Below are 18,886 nucleotides of genomic sequence, written 5' to 3'. Positions count from 1 at the left end.
CCCCGAGCCCCAGCGGCGGCCACGGACTCCGAGCCCGCGCGGATGTGAGATTCCCGGCTCCCGGCGCCCGCCGACCGCCGACCGCGGCGCTGCGCTACTTCGTCCCAGAGGCGGCGGCTGGGTTGGCTGTGTGGCTTGTGGATTTTTAAAAATTTGGCTCCGAGGAGGACCATTTCCTCTCGACATGCATCCCTCCGGATAAACTGAACATCCCTCGGTCCATCCCCCGCTCCGCGCGGTCAGGGGCAGGCGCTGGGTGTGCGAAGAGGATCCGGGTTGAAATCTGCGCCCCCGGTTCTTGTCCCCGCCCCGTCCCACCGCCCCCTCCCCCTCCCGGAGTCGAAATTTCCCGGGGATTATGTTTCCGAAAGGTAGGTAAGCGCCGGGAGCGGCGCCCGCTTCCCCGCTTCCCCGCAGTCCAGACCCGTGAGGCTGCGAGGCGGCCAGACAGCCCCCGCGGCTCGCGGCAGAGCCGACAGCTCGTCTCTTCTGGAGGTGCTGCTGGTGGTGGGGGGGGGGGAGAGGCTTGCTCCAAACGCGGACGTCCCCCAGCTCTCCCCCCCTCCCTGTTTTCCGTTAGGAACCCAGCGAGGAAATACATGCACTCGCTGAGAATCGCCGGAGCCAGAACGCTCCACGACAAGGTGTAGGGAGACTGTGGGGTGGGGTGACAGGGGACCCAGCGCCCCGGCGTCGGTTCTTCATTCCTGCCCTCGGGGCGGACGGAGTGATCCCGACCCCCCACTCCCCGCCCCGACCATGGTAGTGTTCAATGGCCTTCTTAAGATCAAAATCTGTGAGGCCGTGAGCTTGAAGCCCACAGCCTGGTCTCTGCGCCATGCGGTGGGACCCCGACCGCAGACTTTCCTCCTGGACCCCTATATCGCCCTCAACGTGGATGACTCGCGCATCGGCCAAACGGCCACCAAACAGAAGACCAACAGCCCGGCCTGGCACGACGAGTTCGTCACCGATGTGTGCAACGGGCGCAAGATCGAGCTGGCGGTCTTCCACGATGCCCCCATCGGCTACGACGACTTCGTGGCCAACTGCACCATCCAGTTTGAGGAGCTGCTGCAGAACGGGAGCCGCCACTTCGAGGACTGGGTAAGTCCGGCGCCTCCCGGTCCAGGAGCCAGGCTGTAGGGTCCTGGGGGGAAGACTCTTGGCCTTGGCTTTGGGCTTGGGGCGCTGGGACCGATTGCTACCTGGGTGCATGTGTCTCAGTTACCTTGGGGCTGCGCAGGCTACTTCATAGTTGCAGAGAAGTGGGCTGTGGAGCAAGGAAGACTTGTCAAGGGTATGGCCCCCGCCTCAGGCAGGGATTCCTCAGCAGCTGGGAGAGCCCTGGCCGCTGGTGCTGAAGGTGGCAGGAGAATCCAGTGCCTTCCCCAGGTGGACTGGCTGTGTGAAATAGTGTGCACATGGGTTCCGTGGGTTCTTCGGTCCTTGAGCAGGCACGTGGAGCCTTAGACTGGACACTTCTTGCATGTCCTGGCTTTGTTGTGTGTAGCCTAGCCAGAAGCTGCTTTAGTCTTCCCTCCCAGGCGAAGCTAGCTTATATTCTGTTCCATGGTGCTTAGCCCATCTTTGACATACAGACAACATGTGTTCTCCTGTAGGATGTCACTCCCGGGTTCCCAACACATCAGCCCAGCTTGAATTTGTTTTGCCCACTGGATTGCCCACCCATACAGAATGGCTACTGTATTTTAAAATTGGCCCTTGTGAGTAATTGGCAGCCCTGTGCTTTGCATCCCACTGAAAGTTGTGTTGTTTATCTGTTTTGATTTTCAAGAAACCGAGATGGTGTTAATTGATCGCTTTGACAAAATATTTGGGACTTGGAAATAGGCCGGCCTCCTCTATGTGCTAGAAACCAAAGCACTCAACCTAGGTCTGCACCCAGGGAGGCTGGGAAAAGCCACCTTTTTTTAGCTCTTCGTGGAGGGGAGGCGTTAAGTTGGGAAATGATTTCTGCATTTCCAGATTCATTACATCCACCAAGCAGGTGTGGCTCTGGGTGTATATATTTTCCAGCTAGTGAGAGGTAGCAGATCCTCATGGAGGTAGCAGAACCACCTTCTAATTACTGAAAACAAATAGCTTCATGATTGTTTTAGGGTCAGCGGTTTTGTGCAAATCACCTTGGCATATCACTTTTCATATTTTTCCAGAGCTGGAGTTGTAGGGGAAAATAGGAGCAAGTCTGTTCTCTTCATGCTCAAGGCTGTGAGGCAGTCTACATGAAACCATGGTTACAGGGCTCACAGGGAGGCTCCCACAAATCCCACCACGTACAACCCTGGAGATCAGGGCTTACTCTTTGGGAAGCAGGCAAAGTTTATGGAACCCAGTGAACGTGGTGCCTTGCTGTGCCATTTCCCCAACGTCCCTTCCCGCTGTCTCCCTCCCACCATGGGTCTTCACTCATCCCCCTTGTCCTTTCCACACAAGGCCACTGGTCCTATCACTTGTGAAAACAGTGCATGGCTGAGGGGGAGCTGAAGGGATAACTAATTTCAGAGCCAGACCATGACACTTAAAACCTGTGGGTTTGGGTGGTTAGGACAGGAAGGAAGGAGAAGGCAAAAACAAGACTGTGGTGATGAGGAGATGGGGAATTGGGCAGTAAGGCAGAGAGCAGGTAGGATGGACATTTATTCACAATGTAGATTTTCATTGGAGGGAGAGAGGTGACTGAATCTCTCTAGTGATGCTTTGCTACCCCTCCCGAACCCCTGGTGTGTCAAGCTACCACTCCTACTCTTGAGCATTTTCAGTGTATTGTGGGTACTAGTCTGGTTTGGATATTATGCTTTAAGGTTCTCACAGTCACATAGGACTTGACCTTAGGTCAGATCATTCGGTGCGCAAGTACTACAGATAAGGGCATTGAGCCCTAGAAATTTAAATGGGAGCCCCAGGCCACATGACAAGTATGAGAGTTGGAAGTAAGATCTGCACCTCCTGTTGCCCATCCATGGTCCAGTGAAGAACTGAGCTCCCTCACTTTCTAGTCAACCTGCAGATTCATCTGTGGTGTCCCTGATGTTTTTATTGTACAAGGTAAATGAAAGTGTGTTTTTTTTTTTTAAAGATTTATTTATTTATTCATACAGAACTGGGGTACAGGCCAGAGATGCAGAGGGTGAGAGGATTCACCAGAGACAGAGCGGGGAGCAGAACAGGCAGATCGACAAAGTACACTGCTGAGGGGAGCAGTGGGCAGGTCAGGAGAGGTCTGCCGCGCCATGTGGATCTCCTCCGGGGCAGGCGGGGATCGAACTCATGCTGAAGTGGCTTAAGCTTCTTAGTGCTGTGCTTTAACCTGCTGCACCCGCTAGGGAGGGCCATGAAAGTGCTTTTAAAATCATTATCTCTTTGGCTTTTAGCAAGTGTGAATTAAGTATGACAGCTATTGAATTGGTTAAAAAACTTGAAATATGAAAAGGTCAAAATCAAGGGATAGATCAAAAGTGGAGCTGGTTTTGATTGCTCACCTAGAGTCATTTTCTAGAAGAAGCTGTGACTGTGCTGGCTTCTCCAGAATGAGGGAGGGGACACATTAGCAGAGGTGAGTGGTCCTTGGAAGCAGACAAAGTGCAGATGGGCTGATTCAGGTCACCTTTCCCATTCCCATCACACACACACACACACACACACACACACACACACACACACACACACACTTTCCCTGGGTTCTGGCCTCTGCTTTTTCTCTAGCAGTGATGAAGAGATACATCCTTTCTTGGGTGTGGCTAAAATATCTCGCCTGAAGTAAGGAGACAGGGAGGGCATGAAACAGCTGCTGTCTTGCTGCAGAGAACTACATTCAACTGCATGAAGTTGCACATGTTCACTGAGTTCTTGTTTTGTGCTCAGCTAACCAAGGATGTGTTAACGGTCTGATCCAGAGGGGAGAGAGACCCTAGGTTGCTCTCCAGCTTCCATGTCATTAGGGAAATGATACAAAAGAGATAACATATAGACATTCCAGTTACAATTAGGTGCTAAGTGAGTGGCACCAGATGTTAAGGGACTTCAGAAAGGGAGAATGATAAGTGAGACAGTTGGAGGAATCCTGGAGGGTTCCTGGAAGGAGGCATGGACTGGCTGTGAAGTGGTGGGAACTGTCCTCAGAGGTGTTTAGAAGAGATGATGTCCAAGGACAGAGGATGGTGCCCCAAGGACAGGAGCACAGCTGGAATGAGGCAGAGAAGACCCATGGTTGGCAGTTGGAGAAGCATAGTTGATGCTGAAGGGCCCTTTAGAAAGGACCAGGCAGGATAAGTATCCTTATTCCAAAGCTTTTTAAAAACACTGCCAGTGCTATTCTTCATCTTTTAAAACATTGCTTCTTTTATTTTCACTTAAGCCCCAGTATTCATGCAATCACAGATTGGGATATTATAGTTATATATATTTTTACTTTGTTCACCTTAAAATAAGTACATGGTTTCTAAAAGAAAAAGAAAAAAGTTCATTTCAGGTGCCTCTTGAAATAGTCAGTGATATGGGGGAGACATTTTAGAAACACTGGAGTAGGAGAAAGTTTAGAAAAATGAAGTAGATTTCTAGAATGTTTAAGAGCCAGTCTGAGATAATTATTCTCCAGATAATGAGAGATGCAGTTGTGATTGCAGTGGGAGTTGCTTAGGAAGAAAGCACCTTCTGGAGAGAAGGAAAGCTTGCAACAGAATCCCAACATACACTGTTGCTAGAGCTTGGTTTTTCAAGGGTAGATAATGTTGCCCAGATTTTGGTGTGTATAGGAATCACTAACAGGAGGGTCCAGGTGTATAGCCTCCAGCCCTACTTCAGAGGTCTCTGTTGTTGGGTTTAGAATGAATGTTAAGAACTCTCATTTTAAATAAACTGTCCTTGAGATTTTGGTCAGACCAGGCTCTGAGAAACACTGGGCTAGAACAGAAATTGCAGGCAAGAAAGGACTACAGATAATTCATGTATCAAGATTCATGTCCTGAAACTTTATAGTAAACCTTGATAATTCTCAAAGCAAGATTTATAAGCCTAATTTGCATCAAGTGGAAGTGTAGGGGCTGCTGTTGGAGCCAGAGACTGAGTGTGTCACTTGCAGGACAGGGGGCAGGGGGCTGGGCAGCTGGTGGAGAGGGGGAGATGGAGCCCACAGGTTACAGCTGGCCGGTCTTGCCCCTACTCTGGAGTTTTCTAAATTGTTGGTTCAGTCTTCACCATGCTGAGCTCTGTTCCTCTGGTCCTGCTCCTGAAGACAGCTTTGGTTTGTGTCACTCCCGTGTTTCATCCTGAAGAAGAGGTGCTTGTTCATAGTAAGAGCCGAAATGGAGCCAGGCTCCACCCTACTAACAGCCGCTGTGTGACCTTTGTGAAGCTGTGTTTCTGTTTCCTCCTCTGTAAAAAGCAGGTGATCGTAAAAGTACCCATAATGAAGCGGGGTGTGTTGAAATGAAAGAAGATGAAAATCCCTGTCAATGGACTATTTTGCAAATGTGCAATAGAAACTCCTTGGGTTCCATTCTGTTCCCTATGAGACTATGGGACCTGAGAGAAATCTTTTGGAGACTAAAAAGCTGGCACCTTTGGGTGCTGTGTATCAGTTAGTGCAACAAAGAATCTTCTCAGGGGTCAGCCAGCCCCATGGGCGGCACAGGCATGATCAGGCCTAATTATCTGCTCTGTTTCTCCTTGTTAGTATCTTTGACCAGCAGCAGGCTAGTGGATATTTGAGACCCGCAGTTCTTAGTTCCTCAGGAGGCCTGTCTCCCTGGAACAGTGAGTTTTAACTACAGATTGACTCCTCCCACTCTTGCATTGTATGTCTCTGGGCATGTGACTAAGCTCTTTAAATCGAATTTTCATCTGTAAAATGGGCACATGATAGTTCTTCCTCTTAAGGTTATTGTGAGAAATAGGAATGCTGTGTGACGCTCTTAGCAAAGAGCCAGGCTGCAATCCACCTTGACAGTTTTTTGAATATTTGAAGCTTATCTTTTTGTGTAGGCATAGTTTTAGAATCTTAGAACATGTGGTCAGGTGTAAATTAGTTTCTGCCGTGATTATTTATTGATGCATATGAGTAACTGGAAATAGGGACATTTGGGAGCTGTTGTTTAGATGTCATGGTACCAATTTCATCGAGTTTCATGGATTTAACTGCAGCCTCACCGTTGTTTGAGTCACCATTCCTAATCATAGGCCCTACCTGCTCTTGACTCCTATGTGCATTGACTTCTTGTCATGGCCCTTCGGTTGTATCAAGGCCACTCAAATTTGATTATGTCCAAAGCTGTCTATGTAATTTCCCACCCTCCTAGCCTAAGCCTCCCATAGTCCTTCCCGTGTAAAGAATTGGCAACTCCATCCTTCTGGTTGCCCACGCCAGAACTGAGCAGCCATCCTTGATGCCGCTTGTTCTCACCTGTACCATGTCCAGTTCCACAGCAACATCTGTTGTCTCTTCCTTTAAAATCTATCATAAATATGATCATCTTTCCACACCTCTGCTGATACTATTCTGACCCAGTCCTCATAATTTCACACCTGAATTATTTTGATCGCATCCTAATATCATCAGATCATACCATTCTGCTCACAAGTCCCTTAGGCTGAAAGCTCAAGGCCTCATCGTAATCTGGGTGGCCAACATTGCTGAGACTCCTATTTGACCTCCCTGACCTCAGCACCTACTCCCCCTTACTGTGCTCACTTCTCTCCAAGCCAGATTAGCCTACTTGGTACCCTGTAAACACATTCTGCTTCAGCCTTTGAACATGTGATTCCAATTTTCTAGAATGTTCCTTCTCCAGATACCCATATGACTCAAGTGTTTATTCAAATATTACATTCTCAATAACTATTACCTTTTATGGCAGTCCTGTCTAAAAAGTTATCCTCTTTGTGACACCATATGCCCCTTTCCTGCTTTATTTTATCTATTTCTTTTCTCTAATATACCATGTATTTTTCTTATTTATCTTTACTCTCTCTCCCTCTCTCTTTTTAAAAAGATTTATTTGTGCAATCAGAACTAGGGTACAAGCCAGAGGTAGAGGGGTGGTGAGAGGATTCGCCAGAGACAGAGTGGGGTGCAGAACAGGCAGATCAATGAAATACACTGCTGAGGGGAGCAGCAGGTGGGTCAGGAGAGGTCTGCTGTGCCATTCAGGTCACCTCCCTGGCCAGGGATTGAACTTGAGCTGAAGCGGCTGCAGCAAGCTTCATGGCACTGTGCTTTAACCTGCTGCACCAACAGGGAGGGCCCTTACTTCTATCTCTAATGCCAGACCAGGATTACTATAAATGCAGAAACTTTTGTTCATTACTGTATTCTTAGCACCTCAAAAAAGTTCCTGGCACATTGCTGAATAAATGAGTGAATTTAATTAAACGTGTGTATTTTTCTAGTACTTATTGGGGTCTCATGTTGTGTTAGATATGGGGACTTAGTTGAACAAAAGTTGTATGTGATACCTTCATGCTTCTCAAGAATATGAAGCCTTGTTGAGAATATCAGGAGAGTTAGCAGTTGAATGAATTGCTTAAACCATCTTTCTAGATAGCTGAAGAAGTGAGAAGAAGGCACATGAAAAGGATATTTTATTTTCATAAAAGTCTGTGGGACCCCTGAAGATGTTCTTATGAGAGAATACTTTATTATTTCCATGTGGCAATTTGTACCAAGCTGAAGCATGTCCATCTAGTCTGAGCTGTCTAAAAGTAGGAATTGTCTACCCTGTGGTGCTTAGGGCCTGTGCAAGGGGAGAAGGAAAAGGTCTGTTTGTCCCCTCTTTGCAGAATTTAATCAAGTTTAAATTCTCACAAGGGTGTTACATATGAAACCTTTTGTAGTTGGCAGGAATAAAAAATGAAATTTTATATTCCAGTGCCTGAACTTACAGAACTCATTGAAACATATGCGGACAAAGCTTCCAGGGGTTTCGCTTAGACTAAAAGAACTCCAGAGCAGGCCTGCAGTATTTTACATAAATAAAAGCTACACTTGGCAAAACATATTTCTCTCCAAGTTCCTCTGGGTATATATGGGCTTGTTAAGTAATTACCATCTATTATAATGCTAATCAGCAGGACTGCACCTGTTTGAAATCTAGTTTTCTGGCAGAAACCATGTGAAGTGGTCAAAAGTCTGAACCGAGCTGGAGAATAGGAACCCAGAGGATAGGAACATACTGTTGTCATTGTAGCTGTCCAACCTGGAAACAGAAAGAAAACTCCGGAGGGACTGTGGTTGAGCTCTGTAATTCTGTGCCTGGGAGGAGGGGAGATGAACAAAAGTATTACCAAACCCCAGGACAGCAATGGCCTGCCCTCTCTGGCCCTGCCTTCCAGCTCTCTACTGCACCTAAACACTTCAGAGAGGTCATTTTACCAGTGAAAAGTCACCAGCAAGGAATAGACTCAGGAAATTAATGACCCCAAGAGGTAGATCACACTCAAAATGTAATTAGGTTCAAGAGGGGTATAGGAAAATGATGGTGTGTTACTCTATGAGTACTTATTGATGGAAATGGAGTCTTTGCTTTGGTTCATATCCTTGTTAATAGATTTGCTTATATTTCAGACAGTAGCATCTCCTGCTACCTATGGTGCTTCCCTAGCCTAATGCAGCATTTTGTGATCAGGAAGTTTCTCTCCTCGCCCCCTGCCATCTGGCTCACCAAGGAGAGTATAAGTCATTCAAGAGGTGCATGTAATCTACTCCTTCATGGGTTGGCTGAATAAAAGGCTGCCTCTTTGGGGTCTGTCTTATAGAAATAGGTAGCATTCTTTAATCAGACTGATTTGGATTCTGCTCTTAAAAGGGCATCTGGTACTGATGAAGAGAGATGGTGGAACCCCTAAAAGGCTCCGACCAGTGCACATTGTTCCAACCATCCCTTCATCCGTTCAGCAAATATTTATTATATAACCTGTTTACCAGGTAGAGTCTCTGCATGCTTGGAGCATAGAGTCTAGCAGGAGACACACGGTGTAAATATACAGGTATGTAAAATTACAACAAAATAGGATTGCTCATCACAAATCTTTGACAGCTCAGGGACTCCTGGAGCTTGAGGACCTCACCTTTTTCACTATTGGATTGGCTAATACTTTTTTTTTTTTTTAAGATTTTATTTATTCATATATAACTGGGGTACAGGCCAGAGATGCAGAGGGTGAGAGGATTCATCAGAGACAGAGTAGGGAGCAGAGCAGGCAGATCGACAAAGTACACTGCTGAGGGGAGCAGCGAGTGGGTCAGGAGAGGTCTGCCGCACCACGTGGATCTTCTCCCCGGCAGGATCGAACTCATGCTGAAGTGGCTTACGCTTCTTAGTGCTGTGCTTTTACCCGCTGAGCAACCAGGGAGGCCCCGGATTGGCTAATACTTTTATCTTTCCTTAGGAATTTCTTGAATTGGGAGTCAGGTGACTCCTTTAAATTGGGGATTTTGGACCTTAGATTCTACATTTATGAAACCAGGAGGTAGTAAAAGTCTAGATGCTCGAGAAGGCCCTTGTTAACAAGGGAATAAAACTTGGTTGACGATAGCTTGTCTTGGCTTTGCTTTTTAGGCCTTAACTATGCTCAACCTGGCTCTCAGTATGTTTTATCTTTATTATTCTGCATGAGCTATTCCCTGAAAAATTGCCAGCTTCTGAATCTTCTCCCCATCATTTCTCTTTGCTGTTGTGATCAAAATCACAAAGCTATTTTTGATAGCTAGCTTTTTTACCTAGTGTTCAAGACCACAAAAATACATTTATTTTTTAAGATGAAGCCTTTTTTTTTGCATCACTGAATCACTCAAAGGAATTTCTAAAGACAAACAAACAAGAGATTTTCTAGAATGCAGGGTCTGTGAATTCATCTTTTTACCTTCTGAATTGATGATTATCTAAACCATTTTAGGCAGCTAAAAGAATCATCAATCAGCTAGCAAGAATGGAAAATTTAATCGACTGGCTTTTGCCAGAGTATCTTTCAAAGAGTAGGAGTCTGATTTCAGGTTGCTGTGATCAAAGAGTTTGGGCAACATTATTGAGTCAAATGTACATTAGTATATTAAAGACTTCAAGATGGCCTGTAGGGGCAAGTACACTCTGTATAGAACCACGTATTTCCCAAGCTTATTTTATCTCATAATGCTCTTATTTATAAGAAAAAAAAATTACTAGTGCCATAGAACTAGCATTTTGTGGACATATTTTGAAAAATATTATAATTAGATAAAAGAAGGAATGACATGTTCCTCAAGTGGGCCATTTGGGGATTCAAGATTAACACCCTTTTTGTTTCTGAAATAGTGAATTTGAAGAACTGTGGGAATTCACAGGAGAGGGGATTCATGTGGATTCTAACACTGGCAAAGACTTCTTTCTAAGATTTTTAGCCAGGTCTTGTAGAAAAATGGGATCTGAACAGGCAGGGAAGGGAGCAACTCTAATTGGAAGAAGAAGATAAGAACTGTTGGACAAGCCATTCTTAGCATTTTAGGTTATAAGGGCAGTCAGGAAAACAATGAGATTAAAGTAGAAATGCAATCCAAAAATAATTGCTTCATTAATATAAAAGCCACACACACACACACACACACACACACACAAACCAACCAAATAATAAGCTATCCAAAGAAAGGGAATGATGAATAAAATGAATATTTGTTCATAAGCCATCTATCCATCCATCCACTCAACAAGTACATACATGTAGATGTACGTACATACACACATATATACATACATACAAGATTTTCTATGTTCTAAGAATTTTGCTTGGAGCAAATTATTGAGCAGAATCACTAATAACTTACACGACATTGAAAACTCTTTGTTGCCCAAAAAATCTATCTTGAGGATTGGTCTCAACTGCCCATGCTATATAATTTCCAATTAATTTTCTTTTATTATTATTGTCTTGCATTTTAAAAGGACATGTTTATTAGCAAAAGGAGAGAGAAAAAAAGAGAGACTTGCCTCGACACAGATGGCAGTCTTGGGAGAAGCGCGGCCTTTCATACTCATAGGTAGAGAATAGCTTCGTCGCATCCTCCTTGTCAATGAGTGGTGGTTTGTCCAGTCCAAGTTCATGGATCGAAAAACAGTATGGACTTGGGAGTCAGTCAGTGCTGGGTTGAATTCTAGTTCAGTCAGTTTTGGCTACATGATATTGAGCAAATTATTTAGCCTATCTGTACCAGTTTCTTTACCTGTAAAATGGCATTAACAGCTGTCTTGTAGAGTTATTATTATTAAACATGTAAAGTAATAGCCAACCGAGACATTTTGAGCTAATCTCTTCTAGTCCTTACTTCCCTGCTCTGAAAGAGGCTTTCAGGATTTGCTCAAATAAATGCATGTGTGCAGAACTGGAATTCACTGGGCTGGGGGCTGTGGAAGAACATGGATACTCTGCCCTGGGGCTGGCTTGGATCCCAGGGTGGACACATCAGCTGCATTGCTCCCTCTTAAGTTTTTAAAAAGCTGAAAGTGTTGCATTTTGACCTGAACATCATCTGCCTTAGCTTGTGGGCATAATGTGGCTCTGAGGTCTGAGGCTTTTGTACAGCCCGTTCTCTGTGGTCCAGGTGTGTGTCCCAATTCTCCAGGCCAAAACATCTGACTTCATTTTCCTACCGCTTGTCTCTTATATAAGCCTCCCCTGTGGTGCAGTGCACGTGCTGGCTCTGTGGTCCCCACACAAATACAGGGCGCACACAGATGCTCCACTTAGGAGCAGGGCTTTGCTTGGGACCAGGGCATTGGACTTGCCAAGGAGTAACAGAGCTGAAGAACAGCCTTGTGAAGATTCCTGAATGTTGGAAAGGAACTATGCATTTGCCTGTTAATTGTCTGTGAAGCTTGCTCATCTTTAAGCTCAGATTTCATTTTAGATCATTTATGTTACAGGAACAAGAATAAATGACCATTCAGCAAAGATCAGTTTTCAGAAATTTCTTTTTCTTCTCTTCCAACATGTGAATCATTTCTTCCTTTAAAATCTTTGGAATTCACCCAAGAGTGCAACCTCTGTTTTTTTTTTTTTGTAGCTTGTGACTGTGAAAATTCACTTAAAATCAAACTCCTGGCCCTCCCTGGTGGCGCAGCGGGTTAAAGCCCAGCACTGAGAATCTAAAGCCGCTTCCGCATGAGTTCGATTCCCGCCTGTCCCGGAGGTGACCACATGGCGAGGCAGACCTCTCCTGACCCGCCCGCTGCTCCCTTCAGCAGTGTACTTCGTCTATCTGCCTGTTCTGCTCCCCACTCTGTCTCTGGTGAAGCCTCTCGCCGCCCCTGAGCCTCTGGCCTGTACGCACAAATAAATAAATCTTTAAAAAAAAAAATCGAACTCCTGTTACCAAGTTTATGAAAGTTCACTTGAAGTCAGACTTTTGTTACCTAGTTTATGAAAAGGACTGGTGATGTAGGTGAGGTTGTTGGGGTGCTGTGAGGATTTAATGAGGTCAATGTAGGTGAAAGCACTTAGGCCTTTAACTCTTTGTCTTGTTGATGAACAACTGTTAGCTTTTGTGTACAGTCACCCCTTCTTGAAACTGATAAAAATGTTTGTCTGGCAAGCTCCTCTGTCTGTAGTCTGTGCTCTTCTACGATAACAGCCTACCTTCAGGTACCCAGATCACAGAGTTGCTGCCACCCAGTAATATTTAAATTTCAGATAAACCACAGATACCCATAGCTATTTACTATAGGTACATCCTAAATATTAAAAATGTTTTGATTGTTTATCTGAAATTAATTTTTATTTCCTAAAGCAGGTGACTTGACCTCTATTAATCCCCCTCCCCCACCCCCACCCCTAATAAACGTTTCTCAGGAAAGGGTCTGCTTGTCATTTTGTCCCTCTGGGGGCGGAGGAAGACAGTTTGCAACCACTTTAAAACTTTAAAATGGAAGGATTAGCTTCTTCGTAAAACAACTCCAGCATTGGCCAAAAGTAGGAGCTATGATTTTTGATCCGGGATCTTTTTTGAGACTCCTGGCATTATGGAAGTGCTCCCTGCATTAGCATTCGAATTCCAGTTCACCCCACTGACCTGTTAGAGATGCCACAGAACCTCCTCCCCCACAGCTTCTCCTTTTCCCAGGGTGAGTGTCAGAACTCTGTTCACAGAAAGCAGTTTTTAGCCACAGTTTGAAAACACCTAGTGGGTTTTAAAATACTTTTTATTTTTTCATCTTAAGAGAGCTTGAATGTCTCATTTGAGTGCATGTCAGAGCCCGGGGACTGGCCTTCTTATCTTTCTTAGCCTTGTTCTATGAAATCCAAAGGGATTTGCGTAAGAGTTGTGCAGTGGCACTAAATACCCTTTTGGGGGACTCAGAACCATCTACCACCTCCTGCTACCTCTTTCCAGTTGTCTTTAAGGCAGTCTTGCTTCCTCATCCTGCCGACATTCAGAAGCCAGTACAGCTGGCACTCGCTTCCACCCCACTGCCTGCTGCATGGGTCCTGGATCCTCCATGCCAGGAGCTCTCCCCCGGCAGAGCTTACTTCTGCCTTCCAATTCCTTTCCCTGCTTTGTGTTCTGATCCCGCATGTCGTCATTCTTGGAATATTCGAACCACCCATCCAAGTCTTCCTCTTTGCTGGGCCATCATTCCTAGAACTCTTCAGGCTAGAGTTCTCTTAGCCCTGGACTCTGGTAACATTTCCTCTCTATGCTCTCCATTTAAAAAGATTGATGTCTGGCTTTGATGATCAGATATTCTGTCTCTGTTCTTTAGCAGAGGCAGAAAAGCTCTCTGGAAGTAAAATCTTGTGCCTTTTTGTGCGCACACTGACAGATTGCCCTGTATAAAATAGATGGTTGATTAGTTAAACAAATTTGAACATTAAGCCATAATAATATTTACCTAAATAATAGATGTTCTTTAGAGAAGAACAGAGAAGGATGTTCTAATAGAGAAGAATATAATATTCAAAAAAGTATACACACAGGCATCTGTATTACTTTAGAAAGGAAAAGACAAGGGATGGTGCTGGCACATGGGGAGAATTTTTTTTTTTTGAATGTGAAAAACATTACTGCTTTAATTTCAATAGCAAGTAGTTGATATTTAATGTTTACTTCAATTCTTAAAAAATAATATAATAGTTTATTTTTACACCATTTTGTGCATTTTTCCATCTCACTTGTAATCCTGTCAGCTTCCCATCACCAAATCACCCATGTACCATCACCATAGTCCAGTGCATTTCCCTCCCCATGAGGAAGAAATTTTGTCCTTTACTTTTGCTTCAATAGTATTTTTTTATGAAATGAATTTTATTTTTAGAGCAGTTTTAGGTTTACAGAAAAATTGAGAAAAAGGTGCAGGGCCTTAACATATGCCCTCTTCTCCCTTCACACAGATCTTTTATTATACATATACTTTCCCCTAATATGTATATCTATTAAAAACGGCAGTGGGGGGCAGATGCAACATTGCTACTGGAAACTGCAGAAGGTGGCGTCCTTAAGTGAAAAGCTTTGCTTGGTGTGTGTGTGATTTGGGGGGGTGGGGGTGGCGATGGTTCTAATCTTGGCTGAACCCCAAGCCAGCTGTGCAACCTTTTGACAGTTGATCTCTGAGTCTTCATTCTTCATCTGTAAAACAAAATTAGTGGTAGCTGTCTTAATGGTATTGCTTGGAATAAACAATATAATGCATAGAAAGTGCTTAAAATAGTGTCACGTGATGCACACCCACTGAAATGTTAGCTATTATTATTATAGTGCTGTTGTATAAAATAAAATGTAGAGTGTGTGGTGTGAGACTGATGTTGTCAGATGTCGTAGATTTGCCTCTGTGTGCCTGAGGTCTCCCCAGGCAGGGTTGCCTTCCATCTGAGGGGTGTACCTTCCCCACCCATGGCAGTTCTCACCCTGATGAGTTAAGTAGGAAATGACGGTGGTTGGATCTTTATCAAGTCAGCTTCACCAAGGATGAGCTGTGTGAAGCTGGGGAAGATGTTTAACCTCTCTCAGCTTAAGTTTCCTCAACTGGACAATGAGAATGGACATACCGGCTTTGCTTACCTTCTTGGGTTGTGGGACCCATTTAATAATATCCCTCTGAAAAATGTATTAGCACACATGTAAATAGTAATGGTGAAGTACTTTGTGATTTGGGGAGGGGGGTGGCATTTTCTTCCAGACTTTACAGATGGGAACATTGAGGGTAGAGGTTGTCCTGGGACTAGACTGGAACTCAGATCTTATCTTCCCAAGTCCCTGATCATAGCAGCAGCCTTTGGGTTTCTTTGCCAAGCAGTCTGCCTTATTCTTTCACATTGTTGGGGCTGAAGTTTTAAAATTGATCCGTTGGCTTAGTTTCTAGGAAACTGGAGTCTTAGAAGCCCACCCCCACACACAGGAGAACATCTCTCTCTCTCTCTCTCTGCTGCCTTATCCCTTCTTGGCTCTTGAAAACATTTTATCACTGCTTATCATATGACTGTGCACAGACAACCGTAAAGCCAACTATTTTAAGGGGAAAAAAGGGAGGAAGACAGATAAGACAGTGATTCAGAAACAAGCAGGAAGATGGAGTCATGTGCTTGTCCCCTGTGTGTGGGATGTGAGAGATCCTCTTGAGAGCCTGGACAGCAAGTGAGGCCCACCAGGAATGTGTTTGAAAGCCACTCCTGTGCTAGAAGAAGACCCAGAGCCCCAGAGCAGCCCTGTACACTGTCCACATGTGCAGGCCAACTATGCCTTTGGGGTCTGCTGTGACCCAGCGAGGTCAGGCCCCCTCTATGCTAGGGTTAAGGGGAACCTTGAAACAGAGGTCTTGGTGCCTGCCCCAGCAACATAGAAAAGAAAAATGCTCCCTTGGAAAGACTCAGCTATCCATTGTGGGTGACAGGAAGCTGAGTCCTGTCCTGGAAGTATAACTTTTGTGGCAGGCCAACAGGCAGGTAGTTTCTAAACAAATCCAAGATATGTCTAGTTAAGATAATGTATATAGTCAGTTTCATTCCTAGTTCTCAGTCCTCTCCCAAATGATAGGTTGCACTCGTACTATTCTTTTTTTTTTTTTTAAAGATTTATTTATTTATTCATACAGATGGGTACAGGCCAGAGATGCGGAGGGTGAAAGGATTCACCAGGGACAGAGTGGGGAGCAGAACAGGCAGATCAACGAAGTATACTGCTGAGGGGAGCAGCGGGCGGGTCAGGAGAGGTCTGCCACGCCATGTGGATCTCCTCCGGAGCAGGAGGAATGTCATGAGGAAGTGTCTTAATCTTCTTAGTGCAGTGCTTTAACCCACTATGCCACCAGGGAGGGCCCCATCACTCGTACTATTCTTAAACAATAGTTCATCTCTGATGACTGAGGAGGGGCCTGTAGATGCCCACACACGGTAGGCTTGTGTCTTTGCCAGTGACATTTGTATTGTAGGCAAATGAACATCATAGGACATTTCCAAATTTTATTTTATTTTTAAATTTATTTAAAAAACAGATTATTTATTTATGCATACAGAACTGGGGTACAGGCCAGAGGCTCAGGGATGGTGAGAGGATTCACCAGAGATAGAGTGGGAAGCTGAAGAGGTCTACTGACAAAGTACACTGCTGAGGGGAGGAGCGGGTGGGTCAGGAGAAGTCTGCTGTGCCGTGTGGGTCACCTCCAGGGTGGGGATCGAACTCATGCTGAAGTGGCTTTAGCTTCTAAGTGCTGTGCTTTAACCCACTGCACCACTAGGGAAGGTCCAGATCTGTCATATTTTTTTGAGGGGGAAAGACCTGGGGAAATACAATAAGGGTACATCTTGAATAGTTTTTTAAAACTCTGAGTCAGGATGTCATCTTTTATGGTCATGAAATCAACTTAATAGCTCTCAAGCAGCAATTTAAAATCTGGAAATAGACTAATATAGAAGTTATCAGCATGCATTATATAAGTAAAGGTAAATAATACTTTATAAAACTTCTACTTTTGTTTGATTTATGCATGTCATTAATATCATAATCTAAATTCTTACCGTGGGTTCCAGTAAAAAAGACTTTTTTTGGGAGAATACTGACCTAGAACACAATTTATAATGTAATAGATTTTAATGAACATCCGTTAGAGACCAGGTTATAAAGAGGATAGGGTTTTCTGCACTCATAAGCTTAAATTTGCTCAGCCAAAACAATTCCATAAAGACAGGTAATATCTGTCTTTAATACTATTGTCCAGAGAAAGACTGATAAAGGTTTTGTGGAGAAGGTAACTTTTGACCTTGACATTGAAGAATGGGTAGGATATACTGATTCTGAAAAACCTACCTGACTATTCCTCAGGAATAGGTCTGACAGAATGCTCAAGTGACCCAATGAACAGAAATACCTATTTTTGCATGAGCAAAATACTCGTGTACCACGAGTCCCATCTCTTGGTACACCTGCAGATGGCATTCATTGTCAGATAGTGTTGTATCTGGGTGCTTAGGCTGGATGGCCAGAGAGTCAAGGTTAGAAATCTACAATACATGGTGGTTTTCCCCAGCACAAACTACACTTTATCTAGCACAGAGCAAATCTGCACCTTCCTATGGGAAATGTGGGATGTTTGGAAAAGAACATACTTCAGCCTTGTCCTCATAGGACTGTACTGCACAATACAATTATTCAGTAACCTGTACTTTTTTTCTTTCCTATCCCATCAGCATGTAGCAGTTACATGATCTCCTTAATTTGATATTTGAGGACAAGACCCAGGGAGGTAGAATGATGAGAATGTAGCTGAGGCAGATGAACGAGCACATGGCTCTCTTGGTTTTGTTTTGGTTAGGTCAGGGCTGTTTACTGTGCATGCACAGGTATGCAGCCTGGTACAGGTGGTATTGCTATCAACAGCACCATTTATTTAGTGCCATTTGTATTTATCCATTTAAGCTCTATTCAGAAGGCATTCAAATAAATCAAAATTCCTTCCTACCTTTCTCTTTTTCTCCCTTCTCTCTCTCTCTTTCTGATGACCAGGTGGGAGTGAGCTATGTGGAACATTTCCCCTCCAACTGAAATAGTGTAAAGTATGCTATTTAATAATAGATATTCATTAAATCCTTGGTTATAGCTGGAAAAATATAAGCGTGCAGAGCTTAAATGTTTTGAGCAAAGTAAAAAAACTAGTAGAGACAAAGAAATATGAGAAAAGAAGTTTTCTGATACCTGGTAAGGCACTTGTATAGTTTATACCACCCAGGATCCAGCCACCACCTGACAATCTTCCTTTCATCATCCACCCACCCACCCACCCATCTATCCATCCATCTGTCCAACCATCCATCCGTCCATCCATCCATCATCTTATTGGTTATAACTCATTAATGCCAATACCACGTGTCTAGACTTTTAATAAAGGAGGCTGATTTATTTATTTATATTTTTAGTTTTCTTTTCAGCTATTGACTGAGATTGGCATTTATTTCATCAAACCACCTTTTGAACTGACAAAAGGTGAAACTTGTCTGTTTAGTTGAGTAACCATTTTTTTTCCATGGTTGATGTTCACATTACAATAAATTCAGTTAATATTCATCACCCAACAGTGACAAAATATTTTTCCTGTGATGAGAACTTTAAAGATTTATTCGCTCAGCAACTTTCAAATATGCAGTGCTATATTGTTCATTATGGCCATTTTCTGTTCACTACGTCCCCTTGACTTAATTTATGACTGGTAATTTGTACCTTTTGACTACCTTTACCCATTTTGCTTACCTTGTACCCCCTGCCTCTGGTAACTACCAATCTTTTTTCTGTACCTGTGGGCTCATTCTTTTTTCTTCCTTTGATTCTGCTTGTGAGATCATGCTGTGTTTGTCTTTCTCTACCTGACTTATTTTACTTAGCATAATGTCCTCAAGATCTATCCATGTTGTTTTTTTT

The 18,886-nt window shown here is 44.1% G+C and overlaps 1 protein-coding gene across 4 annotated transcripts in view; it reads left to right on the top strand.

Annotated features, from left to right (window-relative positions):
- The first annotated feature begins 6 nt into the window (after nt 1–6).
- Nucleotides 7–18,886, top strand: part of PRKCE (protein kinase C, epsilon) — a 422,632-nt gene continuing 403,752 nt past the window's right edge. For 3 of the 4 annotated variants that reach the window (XR_001145634.1, XM_004686234.2, XM_012727411.1), the window contains exon 1: nt 509–1,107. Coding sequence is in view for 3 of the 4 variants with exons in the window: in XM_004686234.2 (XP_004686291.1) it covers nt 760–1,107 (348 nt within the window). In the remaining variant the exon portion in view is untranslated. Of the gene's footprint in view, nt 372–508; nt 1,108–18,886 lie in introns of those variants that run through there. The other variant, XM_012727410.1, reaches the window with a different exon arrangement.

The sequence above is a fragment of the Condylura cristata genome, unplaced genomic scaffold (genome assembly GCF_000260355.1).
Source record: "Condylura cristata isolate star-nosed mole 26May11 unplaced genomic scaffold, ConCri1.0 scaffold00020, whole genome shotgun sequence".
Classification (NCBI taxonomy): Eukaryota; Metazoa; Chordata; class Mammalia; order Eulipotyphla; family Talpidae; genus Condylura; species Condylura cristata.
Note: the sequence above shows the minus strand (reverse complement) of the source record. Positions and strands in the feature narration are given on the sequence as shown.